This window comes from Citrus clementina, unplaced genomic scaffold (genome assembly GCF_000493195.1).
Source record: "Citrus clementina cultivar Clemenules unplaced genomic scaffold, Citrus_clementina_v1.0 scaffold_1, whole genome shotgun sequence".
Taxonomy (NCBI): Eukaryota; Viridiplantae; Streptophyta; class Magnoliopsida; order Sapindales; family Rutaceae; genus Citrus; species Citrus x clementina.
The window spans coordinates 15,825,100-15,838,169 of record NW_006263303.1 but is presented as its reverse complement, the minus strand read 5'-3'; the positions used below and the strand labels follow the sequence as shown (position 1 = coordinate 15,838,169).

The 13,070-nt window shown below is 31.2% G+C and overlaps 1 protein-coding gene across 3 annotated transcripts; it reads right to left on the bottom strand.

Annotated features, from left to right (window-relative positions):
* Nucleotides 1-3,581: 3,581 nt before the first annotated feature.
* LOC18053897 lies at nt 3,582-9,084 on the bottom strand. 3 transcript variants are annotated; one of them, XM_006451667.2, is made up of 6 exons: nt 8,841-9,083; nt 7,254-7,457; nt 6,205-7,153; nt 6,017-6,133; nt 4,497-4,651; nt 3,582-3,998 (listed from the first exon to the last, which is right to left on the bottom strand). In XM_006451667.2, the coding sequence occupies exons 2-6, from the start codon at nt 7,347-7,349 to the stop codon at nt 3,798-3,800; spliced, it is 1,518 nt and encodes a 505-aa protein (XP_006451730.1). In that variant the 5' UTR covers nt 7,350-7,457; nt 8,841-9,083; the 3' UTR covers nt 3,582-3,797. The 3 variants fall into 3 exon arrangements, with proteins under 3 accessions (XP_006451730.1, XP_024034215.1, XP_024034217.1); XM_024178447.1 differs by having other exon boundaries at nt 7,254-7,452; XM_024178449.1 differs by having other exon boundaries at nt 3,860-3,993; nt 8,841-9,084.
* Between the last annotated feature and the right edge of the window lie 3,986 nt (nt 9,085-13,070).

Genomic DNA, 13,070 nt, shown 5'->3' with positions numbered 1-13,070 from the left:
TGGAGGAAAAGTTTTTGAAAATTAAGGTTTTGTTTTTGTCAAAAGTAGTCAAAGTAAAAAATATTAAGGTTTTGTAGAAAATAATAACTTTACACAGAGAGATCTACAAATACAATTAGATGCAATAAAAATAATAGTCAGTGAATGAATTCAAACAAGTTATTAATAGAATCTTTAGTAGAGCTAAGACGTGAAATCCCGCATCTAAATCCAATAAGCTATAGCTTTAAAGAATTTAGTCAAGAAAGTAATACTATCCAACAAGCACAAGCCAATACTATTATTAAATTATTAGTCAAAATCAACAATAAGTTAGAAGACCTAGACAATAGACTTAGTAAATTAGAAAATAATTTTCAAACTTTTAGAAAAAATAAAGAATCCATATCAAATTTAGAACTTAGCAACTCGTTAGACAATTTAGATAAAGAACTAGATATATCAACTGTTGTAATTTGTAATGGCTAATCACAAGAACTGACACAATACTTCGATCTTTAATCAGTCAGGATGAAATTGAAATCAAGATCGATAAGAATTTGAACAATGAACAAAGAAACATAACTGGATTTGCTAAGAACAGGCTACCAGATTTGAAGGAAAATTTTACACTATTTCATTAACCACAACTGAGTACAAACAGATCACTTTTAAAGAAGAGATTACAAGATTCACACAAAAAGAAGAATTATTTTGAATGGAGAAGAAATAAGCAAGAAAGGTTTTATATATTAGATGTTGCATACTAGCATCACGTTTCTACCATATAACTAACTTTGACAACCCAAGCCACGTCAATAGAAAATTTTCAAAATTACCCTTCAACTGAATACAATCTACACAACGACCCACAAAGTTCTCACTCAATTTCACTTTAGTCCCCAAATTAGATGAACATATCTTCACATTAACCAATAGAGTAGAAAAATTAAATTCAAGTGGACCAATTCTAGCACCTAGACCAATAGACATTAGAGATATTTTAGGACCTAAGTAATACTAAAAAGTAATGGACTTAGTAAGAAATAGTAGAATAGACATAAATATGGTAGAAAGACTTAGAAGATCACTATTGTTTTTTAGTAAAGGTAAAGAAATTATAGAAAGAATTGAAGACATAATAGATTAACAAAATCCACATAAATTATTAGAAAGAGGTTTCGAACAAATTAGAAAGAAAATATTATATAATGAAGGTTTAATGTCAAAAATAAATTATAGTTTATATATCTACACAAATGAGACTAAATTATCGCTAATAAATAGAAGAGAAAAATTAACTTTAATTGGTCCAATAGGTAGAGACTATCTTAGAAAACAAAATTACACAGACATACATATAGGAATAACAATAATAGGAATTCTTAGTCAGGCTAGAGAAGTTTAAGATACTAAAGCTCATTTATATCTTTATGATAGCAAGTTCTATGACCATGAACAAGCTCAAATAGCCAGTGCGAAGTAGATTTAAAAAATAAAGTAGCAGTAGTAGGATGTATACCTAATATAGACATAGACATTAATAAATTCTATAAACATATTAAATTAAGTGTACAAACTAAAGGTTATAAAATGAATGTATAAAAACCTTAGGATGAAAATATTTTTTTCTAGGAAAACTGTATAATAAATATCATAAAAAATTTAGATTTGAATGTAAAAATAGCATCAATTGTTTTAAAAGCCAATATGTAGAAATGATAGTATCTAAGAAATTAAGTTAGTAGTGAATTAAATAGATTAGAATAGATATTACCTAAATTAGAACAAGATAATATGTTAGAAGTACAAAAAACTAGCCATACATATATAAATAGACAAAATCAAGTTACACAAAGATTTAGTAATTATAGACAAAGAAGTAATCCAGAATTAGAGGAAAATGAAGAACAAATAGAAATTAATATGGCTATAATAGACAATTTAGATATAGACAAACATAAAACATTACTTAAAAATAGAGATAAAATTATAGATCTAATATTTAATGACCCTAAAAAATACTTAGATGAAGAATTATGTAATAATAATGAATTAACAGATGATATAGACAGAGAACTTATAAAAAATTTAGATTTTAAGAATTTAAAAAAAGAAGAAATTTATTATTTAGAACAATAGATGAAATACTAGTAGGAGAAGAAGATAAAAAGCTAGAAAAAGGAGAAAGTATCAATAGACCTATATTAGAACCTATAGTAGAGCCATCAAATGTAGAAAGTTATTTAGATAAATGAGTATTTAAAGCTAAAACAAAATTAGAAAATTGGAAAACAATACCGCAAGCTAGAGATTTATTAGTATTAGAATTAGAAGACCATAAACCTAGTCAATGGAAACAAGTTTTTAACTAGTGGGAAGGTAATTTACTCAGACATTCTATGGAAGTATTAGTAGTAATAGTGGACCCAAATTATAAATTAATATATTTAGAAAGGACTTGAGGAAGTAGAGAAAACAAATATATTTAGAATGGAGAGAATGGATGAAGAAAAATAAATTAGAAGAATTAGACAATTTTGATATCAATATTACAGTAATTAGTTTTATAGATTTAATGAAAAAATTATTATTAGGAGTAGACGAAAAAGATGATGCAATTAAACAGATTAAAGCAATTAGAAATTTGGAACAATTAAAAATTTGTAATTTAAGATATTTTGATGAGTATGCTAATTATTTTTATAAATATTCGAGTAAAATGAGAAGACCCTTTGATGAAGATTTATTATTAAAATTTGTAGATAAATTACTAGGAAAAATAGGAGAAAAATTACACAATGATTTAATTAATTGGTTTAAAACTAAAAGAACACAAGGAATAAATTACTATGCAATATTATTACCAGTAACAGAATATGTCAAAGGTAGGATTAAAGAGCACTGTGAAGAAGAAAAATATAGACATCAATTAAAATTACAATTTAGAAAAATGTGTATAGACATCAGACATGACAGAAGTTCCAACATTAGACTGTAATTATCCTAGTTATTTTAGACATAAGAAACGATATAGTTAAAATAAGCAACCTTATAGGTATAACTGTAGAAAAAAAAAATTCTATAAAAAGAAACCTTGATGTGTAAGTATTCGCCTATTCTGAAGCTACGTGATGGATGTACAAACCAGCGATCAATGGCTATGTGAGCACATGTTACTGGCACTGTCTTATTAACTAAAGCTAGAGTTAACATATTTTCTTGTTTCCCTGTGAAAACGTGGAGCTGTAGTCGATTTAATTTTGTTTTTGCATTTAAGTTTAAGGCTATGTTTATGGAATTGGAATATAATGCTACCACTGCGTATAGAAGGGACTTGGGCAAATTGGCTAGAATCGAAATTCAATCCTTTTACTCGAAAGATCTACTGTATGAGTATGTCGCCAAAACATCATAGGTAAGTTTCACTCAAAATCTGCACAAACATAGAACATTAAAAGGCGTCCTTTTCGCGTCTGAAATGCGAAATCTTGAGTAATTACTGATTTTTGTTTTGATTTTCGACTCTTATCATAATAAGAAAAGAATACTCTTAGCTCAACTGGAAGAAAATGAATAGTCATCATATCTGCATTCGTATCTGCCAAAGAAGGGATCATTCCATTTGTTAAAACAGAGAATATGTACAAATTTTTACCTTTGAATACCTTATTATGAGCTTATTTTTATACAGAAAGTGAGAACCTCAACCTGTTTATAATTTATTCCAGGTGATATGACAACATGTTGATCCGCAAATACCAGAGGCTGCATAAACAATCCATGTTGCAGTCATCCAGTGAGAGCACTTAATTTATTTACAGGAGTTCCCATTCAGAATCACATATATGTCTTGTACGTGAATTTTCTGATTCCAAGGTAGCAGAGGAGGTTGCTGGCAAGAGATTTTGCAATGTGTTTTGTTCAGGCCCCATATAAGCATCTCCAAACCAAATTGCTAGCTGCTCGTACTCCTTAGCCAACCTCTTTTTTGGAACAAACGCCTCTTGGATCCTTTTCTGATGAAAAGAGAACAAATTAGGACAACAACAAATTCATCTGGGCTTGACTATTTTGTTGATAAACAAATACTTGAAAAAAAAAAGAAAACAAAAATGTTTTCTTGTAGTTTCATTTAAATGAAGCATGCTTCCAATGAAATTTTTCTGGATTCTGATACAGCCATGACTTACTAGGGTTCCAAACATAAATTCTAGGTTTCCATGAAAAGGTGCTTCATGAAATTGAGAAATATAATTGAGATCTGCCAATGATGGTCACATTTTCGTTTTGATATACATAGCTTTTTTTTTTTTCTTTTTCCATTTTCCTTAAATTTTTACCTGTTGTGGGCAGAAAATTAATTACAAAAGGCAAAAAGGATGTCCCTGTGGATTTCTTTTTCAGTCAGGCCATTCAGAATTTGAATAAATAAAAAGAGAATATTCTCTCTTGTGAACAAAGTGAGACAACAGTAACTGGTGCATGTGTCACAGAGAGAGAGAGAGAGATGCAACCTTGAATGACATGAGTTTCCGGGTCCTATAAGAGACAGCATAAAGTGCATTATTGTCAACCAAGATGCAGCTATCCTCCAGCTCCACGTTGTCGGACAATTCAATGGTTTCCATCCCAGAATAATCCAAATCATCACCATAATCATGTGAATGTCCTGTAGTTGATTTTGGAATTAGAATTAGAGAAAATCCAAATCATTTATAGTTTGAGCAAAAGGAATATTCTAGAAATTTTGAGAACATTAATGTACATCACTTTGATTTTTGAATAGTTCATAACCTCATGGGCTTGGGGAAAAAAATAGACAATAGGTGTGTGAACATGGAATAACTGAGCTTTCTGTGGAGAAATGTTAACGTGAGAATCCATCAAAGAAACTTGAAGGCGGTAGCCAGGGCAAGGGGAAACAAACCCTCTGTCTATGTAATAAATCTACATTTTTTTAGAGGATAGATAAACATTGGCAGATTGCCAGGTGCATGAATTTATTATTTGAATAACCCTTTTATTTATAAGCTAAACTTAAACACAAAACACTTGCCCTGAACACGTGATATTGTACAGGGAAAAACGCTCACTTTGATTTTCATGATAGACATAGATGAAGTAGAAAACATTTTAACAAGTTAAACTACAGTTTTCCTCCTGAAACTTCCAAGCAAGTTCAGAAAGTCGCATCCAAATTTGACTTAACAACCCAACAATTAACATATTAAGAGACAAGAGAAAACAAGCACTGGAAGATTACCAGGTTTTGAATTTGATATTTGAACAAATCCTTTGTTTATGCGCTAAACTTAGACATGCACCAATTGCCCTGAACATGTGATATCCTATTGGGAAAAACACTCACTTTGATTTTCACAATGGACATTGATGAAGTAGGGAAACACCTTGACAAGTTATACTAAGGAACCCCTCCTAAAACTTCTGCACAAGTTCAGAAAAGTGGCATCCATATTTGATACCACAAACCAAAATCTAACATAATAAAAGACAAGTGAGAAAACAAGCACAATAATGCCAGATGTCAATATCACATAATCTGGGGTTAGACAATGATTGATAAGACAGAACTAAAAATAAATTACTTGCTCAAACTAAATATCAGTTTTTTTCCAAGCACAACAGAATGAGGCGTCAGCAAAGTAATGTAATATCAGTTTCATGAATACTGTGATTCATCAGAACAGTCACAGTTCAAATTACAACCAAATTACATAACTTGAAAAGGGATCTAACAAGTAGCCAAACCTAAAAGGAAATGACAAACGCAGCTGAACAGCAAGAGAAGAAAGCTCCGTGAAGGGCACAAATAAAGTAGAATACACATATTTATAAACACGTTCTAAAGGAAGAAGTTGAAGCATAGTCTTAATCATGAACATTGTTATTACCAACATAGTTGTCATCAAAATCATCATCAGTTTCACTACTAATATGACCACCAAATGCCAGGGATTTAAAAGAAAATGCCAGAAAATTGGGACAAAAGAAGAAAAAAGGAACTTTGACATACCATTATCTGGAGAGATTGCAGAAGCCTCAGATTGAGCAGTCCCACAAAACTCACAATTAGTCTTTTGAGATATCCCACTTAGTGATGTTGTGTAATTAGTTCTGGAGACTTCTTCCTCTGACAAGACAGAAGTAAATTAGAATCATGGTAAAATAATTCCATTTTGTAAGGATTTGGAAAATACAAACCACTAGATTCCAATGACAGGACACTGCTGGAGTTGATATGCTCCACCTCTGCTTCCTTGTCCTCGTGGGATACAATTGGAGAAGATGTAGAAGACGGGATTGCTTCATAACTATCATAAACACACCCAACCTTATCAACTGCATCAGTACAAATTATTGTTTCTGCGGTTAAGCAATCATGCAAACTTTTAGATTCCATTAATCTGGGATCACTAGAGGGAATGAGTCTTGTCTCTAATATATTTTCCTTACAAAATGCATCTGACAAAGCCATTTCAGAAGCAGCGAAAGTATTTGAAGAATCAGAAACACTCACGGAGTCATCTGCAAATTTATAAGAAACTGCATCCACTATTTGGGTTGGTTGGCACTCCATAACATCAACTGAATTTGCATGTGCCATCTCCACCACAACCCCATGTGCATTCTTATCATTAGATTCACTGGAATCACTAGACAATGATACTTCTGACAAGTTCATCTCACCAAGAGACATTAACTCCAACACCTCAGATGTAGATGACTTGTCTTTTATGGCATTTTCTTCAATATCCTTGTCAGAGCGCTCATGTGCTAAAACATCAACAGCTTTCCCTGAAACCAGATCAGACTCTGTTTCATCAACAGGATCTCCGGAAACAGGGGTGATGAGTTGATTTTCAAGGTAAAGTCCACTAACTGCATGACCAAGCTGGTTCTTTAAATGATCAACTGGGTTGGGCTCCTCCTGTGATTGCTTAATCAGAGTATCCACAGAATTTTCTTCAGTACCTGTTACTGACTTAATACAGGTGTCAATGAAATCATCTCTTTTCGGAACCAGTTCTTGTGCTTCATGTCTTCCATGGTCCACTGAAGGAGGAAGGAAATCTTGGACAACATCAGAACAGAATCTTTTCACACTTGCTCCCATTGTCTGCATCTGATTTTCAACATATTTAACAGTGTCCTGACCAGAAAATAACTTCAAATTAGGCCCATCAACAAGACTGCGGAATCATATCCTCAGGAAATAACAAGAAAACATGCAGGAGAAAACACATTAATACCTCGCTCACAATGTTATCCACCTGTTGGCACATTGTTTCAAATTTCTGGGAGATATTTCTCCCAACACAAGCTATACTTTTGAGTTTCAGATCCATTACAGACTTATATTATATTGCCAGAATAAATGTCTCAAACAGCTCCAACTTTTGTACAAAGTGCTAGCTGCAAGGCATATTATTCCTACAGCAGTACAATGAACTGTCCTGCATAGAGGCAACACTGCATCAGAATTTTCACAGCTTAAGATAATGGGAAATGAGAACAACTCTAAGGATCGCAATATCTCATCTCACATGAAATGTATTGAGCTGATGGCTAAACAAAAGCTCATCAGACCTAAAATTGTAAGAATTTTGAAAAGCCCCAAAATAATTTTAAAACTTCTTCCACACCTTTGAGATAGTAACTTGGATGTATTCTTCTACTGCAAGTTCACATTAAAAGGATATAACGATCAAGAGGAGAAGTTTGGGTGGTTAGACAGTATAGGACTGAGATAATATCAAGAAGACCAAAAAACCTTGAGAAACTATTGTGTGCCTGCTTTTTGAATACACCAGACAAAAAATTTTTTGATGCCCTTGCAGACACATGCAAACTTAAAATGAACTAGCGTTTGCATCAAAGCTTATGTACAAGGGTAATATTACCACGAAACAAAGTTTTGTTAATGAATCAAGGAAATCCTATGTACATCTTGTTAATAAAAACCACTCAATCTGGAAGATTGTTTACTCTATCATGCACTTATCTTGGGTTCCGGCATTGTCTACTGTAAGGCTCATAGCACTGCATTTTCTACTTCTTCAGAATCTCCGAACTTATTTATTGTTCTACAGGACTTCCACTGGGAAACAAGTGCCTTCCCTGATATAAACAGCTCCCTTTGCAATGCCCAATGACATTACCAACTATCCAAACTATTCCCCATCCACACTTTTTTAAGAACTATAATGCTCCCACCACAGTTTGGTACACTGATAACTAAATTCTACCTTTTGGCATACTACACATATAGGATACAACAAGATGTTTACTACTTCATCCTATTTTATAAAGTTTAGCATAAACAAAATTTCAATATGTTGTTCACTGATGCAGTACCATCACATAAGTACTTAAACTTTTAGTATACCAAGTTATGGATGAAATAACAAACCCATAATTTAATTTTTAATAAAAGAAATCACTTTAAAAAAAAAAGCCCATAATTTTAATTCCTCATTTTTCCCATATCCACAATGACCATAAGTCAAAATATACATACAACTAACTCAATTCGGTTTTCATTGGTCATGATCACAATTTAGAATTCCATTTACTCAAGAAAACCCACAAGAACTAAGCTCTCTTAAACAAAGGCTCCCAGATTATAACAAAATCCCATCTCGTTAAAACAAAGAACCCATATAACAAACATTACAAAAAGAAAATTAAAATCAATCGTGCTCAACTTATTATAATGAGAATTTAAAATCATAAAAAAAATTCAACGTTTCGGTAAAAATTCCGTAGAAGGACCAATTTTTTACATGCATGAGACGCTGAAAGAGATAAGGAAAGAAGATTGGCGCGTTACCGATTACCTATAGCACCCAGTGAACGGCGGAGATTATCGCCGGTAACCTTGATAGTGTAACTTTTAGCTTTTACAGGGGGTTTTGAAACTATGGAGCTTATATTGCTTCCGTATCCGACACAAGGGCTTTAGTAGTAATTATCAATTGTGTTTTGGGCCATTTAATTAGTTAATTTCTTTTTTTTTTGTGGAGAATTATTAGTTAATTAATTTCTTAGACCGGCGTCGTTAAGCATTGTGAAAACAGAAACAGATAGTTATCTCTCTATTCAACCTTCAGGGGGGGGGGGGGGGGGGAGTGGGGTTATTAAAGAAAAAAAAATCTTAAGATTCACTATTATTTTTTAAAGGATATATTTTATATTACCCCTTGTAAATTGATAATCTTAAAAATATTCTTGAACTACTATAAATTTTAACTTATATTCATTTTGGTCAAAAAATAAGAACAAAATGAAATTGGGTTGATAAAAGATTTTTTTATCTTCTGTACAAATATAGGAGGTAAACTAAGATTTATAATAGTTTGGGAGCATTTTAAATATTGTCATTTTACAATAGTTTGAGGATAAAATGAAAATTTTTATTTTAAGTAGGGGTAAATTGAAATTTATCTTTAATAATTTATATAAATAAAAGATGATAGTAATTGTCTAAACGGAGGATTTAGAATATTGAGAGTTCTTATTTTGTTTGTCGTTATGCGTCTAAGTAAAGGATGATTTTAGTACAAAATGCACTTGTTGCAATTTCTTAGCAAGTCATTAATCATTTAATGAGTTCATCTTTACTTTATGAGATGATTGAGAGTTTTTATCTTCTTGTTTTTAGATATATGTCTAAACAAAGAGTTTAGAAAATTGAGAGCTTTTATTTTGTTTGTAGTTATCTATCTAAAAAAAGGCAAAGGATATTTTTAGCACAAAAGCTGCCTAATTATAACTTTCTAGCAAGTCACCCATCACACTTATGTATGGAATTTTAAAGAATTTTGAAGTAAAGGTTGTTATATTCTTCTGAAAATTAAACAGTGATTAGAGAATGGATATTAAATCATTTAACTTAATTTATATGTAGTCCCAGGGGTAGTGATTATATCCAAACCTCCCCTTCCCCTTATAAGGCAAACAATCTCCTCCTTAGTGATACGCTGGGACTCACTGACATTTCGACATAACTGTTAGTTGATATAGTGCATGTCCACTCCACTAGTTAACTGGGCCATACTCAACCTCTGACACTACGACGCTAGCACACACTGACCGATTGATATGATACTAGCCCACCTATTAAATTTGTAACCAGACTCTAATACCACTTGACTCTAATATCACTTATTAGATTAAGGCACTTGTTACTGTTGGTTAAAAATACTTTGGATCGGAATTCTCATACAATATATAAAATTACTATAATCGATAAATCATACATTTACTTTTTTATAGAAGTAATTTGGCTCACAAATTACGATCTGTCACCACCAATCTTGTTATATCACGATCTATTTCCAACCATCTTCCAACTTATGACTTAAGTTTGATTTGCATCTTTACGTGTGGGCGCCTTTATCATCGTTGAAAACAATTAGTAAGAGAAAATTTTTCTCTCAGAGTTAAAGAGAAAAACTCTTTTTTCCTTTAATTTGTATATTGTGACTCTTCTATATTTTATTGGTAAATCAAACAAACTTTTTTATATCTTTGTTTGATGGAAACCCTAGACTTCTTATTTTCTTCTTCTATTTTTAATTCTATTAAATCAAATTTAATTTAAATTAAAAAAGATGAAACCAAAAGTGGCATTACTTGTTCTTGTTATAAGGGGCTCCGCCCTTATACACAAGCTTATTAAATGAAGCTTTCCACCAAATAATATATGTAGTCTTTTAACTCAAATAACTAGTTATCTTACTTATTAATCTAGTAGTGATGCAGTAAATTAAAATGAGCTAATATGAGGACCATATGAGTACATACAATAGTGGCATTACTTGTTATTATTATAGGGGGCTCCGCCTTATAAAATAACACAAGACCCTTATAAACAAGCATATTAAATGAAGCTTTCCACCAAATAATATATGTAGTCTTTTAACCCAAATAACTAGTTATCTTACTTATTAATCTAGTAGTAATGTAGTAAATTAAAATGAGCTAATCTGAGGATCATATGAGTACATACAATAGTGGTTATAATAATTAAGCCTGAAATTAAACTAGCCCAATTATTTAATTTCAAATCTGCTTCACTAAAAAATTGGAATTAGCCTCCATAATTGTGTGCTATCTAGGATAGTGATCTCGAATTATAATTCGACCCATGCCACATTGATTTCTTTACTGAACAATCATTTTTACCACATTGCTAATTAAAATGATATCTCAATTGTTCAATCAATTTATTTACATTTTGTCCCTTGACTCTTACTAGCTTTTCTCTAATGATCATTTTTAACATATTAATTATGTTGACATGCGCTGGCCAGAGAATTCTATGATCAAGTACCAAAAACTCGTCAAGAGATGTATTGTACAAATTCTATATTATTAATTTATAATCTCACTGCTCATAATTGATTCCACCAAAATACTGGGTAATCTTGACTATAAATGTATGCCGTGCCTCTTAGTAACTCAAATGAAATGACAATCATAAATATGAAATTATAATTACCTCAAGATTTAGATTGGAATAAAATCAATAGTTATGAGATTTAATAAGTTTGACAATTATTTTAAGGTTAATTAAATCACATATGTGATTTAGTTCAATGTAGTCAAACTACATCAGTAAAATCATACATGATTAAGGTAAATCATTTAATGAATTTACTTTAGTCTAAATATAAATAGTGCGTCCAACTTTATTTATCAACAGCGAACTTAATTTATTTAATCATAAGATAACATGTATTTATTTCTTCTGTGAATTCATATAATGATAACATAAAATATATATAATAGGATTAAACAAATCTTATTCAAAATATTTATTTATGCAATTAAGATATTTAAAAATATCTCAAATATTTTATTAATAAAAAAATAAATAAATTAATAAGCTTTAAAATGGTGACGATGTTAAAAGCTACAGAGTATAGAAGAATTCTTACTGGTATTAAATGAGAATAACTTTGGCTATTAAATAGCCTTACATAACGAACCAAGCAACAAAACAGGAATCCTGTTTAATGACTCCTAAAGACATGGAAGACTAAAATCAACAAATAACGTCACCCTTAACAATAGGAATTTTATTTTGACTAAGTAGTAACAAAATCAACTCAACATTTCCTCCCTTAAACTGAATGCTAATGCATCAGTTTACATCAGTTTCAGAGCAAACTCCTAATGATGCACGCAACTTTAAGAAGACATCCAGCTTGAGTGGCTTAGTCATTAAATCGGCTAATTGTTCTTGTGTGCTGCAATAGACCAATTCTACAGTACCAGCCTTTGTAAGCTCCCGAAGAAAATGAAAACGCACATCTATGTGCTTACTTCAACCATGCATGTTTGTTTGGTATTGAGGTGTTTGTTTTTGGCAAATAAAAGCTCTAATTGTCAAATGAAAATGTTGACTGGTATTATTGTATGCATAGAATGTCAAGTAAATGAAGTTGTCGTTGTTGTTGTTGTTGTTGTTTTTTTTAATTGGTTATGTAAATAACACAGCTATTGTCCAAATTGTTTGTTTTAGTTCATTTCTACTTCAATTCTGCTACGATTTCTTTTTTTTATTTTTTTATTTTAAAAATACACAGCAATATTTCATTACAACCATTAACAATAGCAATATAAATCCAGAAATACATTAGAATTATAAATCAACTTAAATCCAACTATTGGCCGCGGTCCAAAAAATGTTGCGTAGAAAGTCCCAAGTGCACAAGTTTCCTCCTGAATTTCGGTACGTTTAAGCTTATTTGATTGATTAGTGTATTAAGTTATTCTGTATCAACATTGCCACTCTATATTTGGTCTAAAATCTATACTTGATTCCAGTGTAACATTGATCTTTTAGAATATATGAGCATATTCATAACATATTAATCACTCTTAACTTATATTTGTTAATTAATTATATTTAATAATTAATTATAATTAGTAGTTATTTTATAATTGCATGTAAATAGGAAATTAAAGGGATGGCAAAATCTGGATACGGATCCGGACGTAGGTGTATCCGAATCCGGATCCGCATAGCTATTTTCATATATGGATCCACAAAAATATAT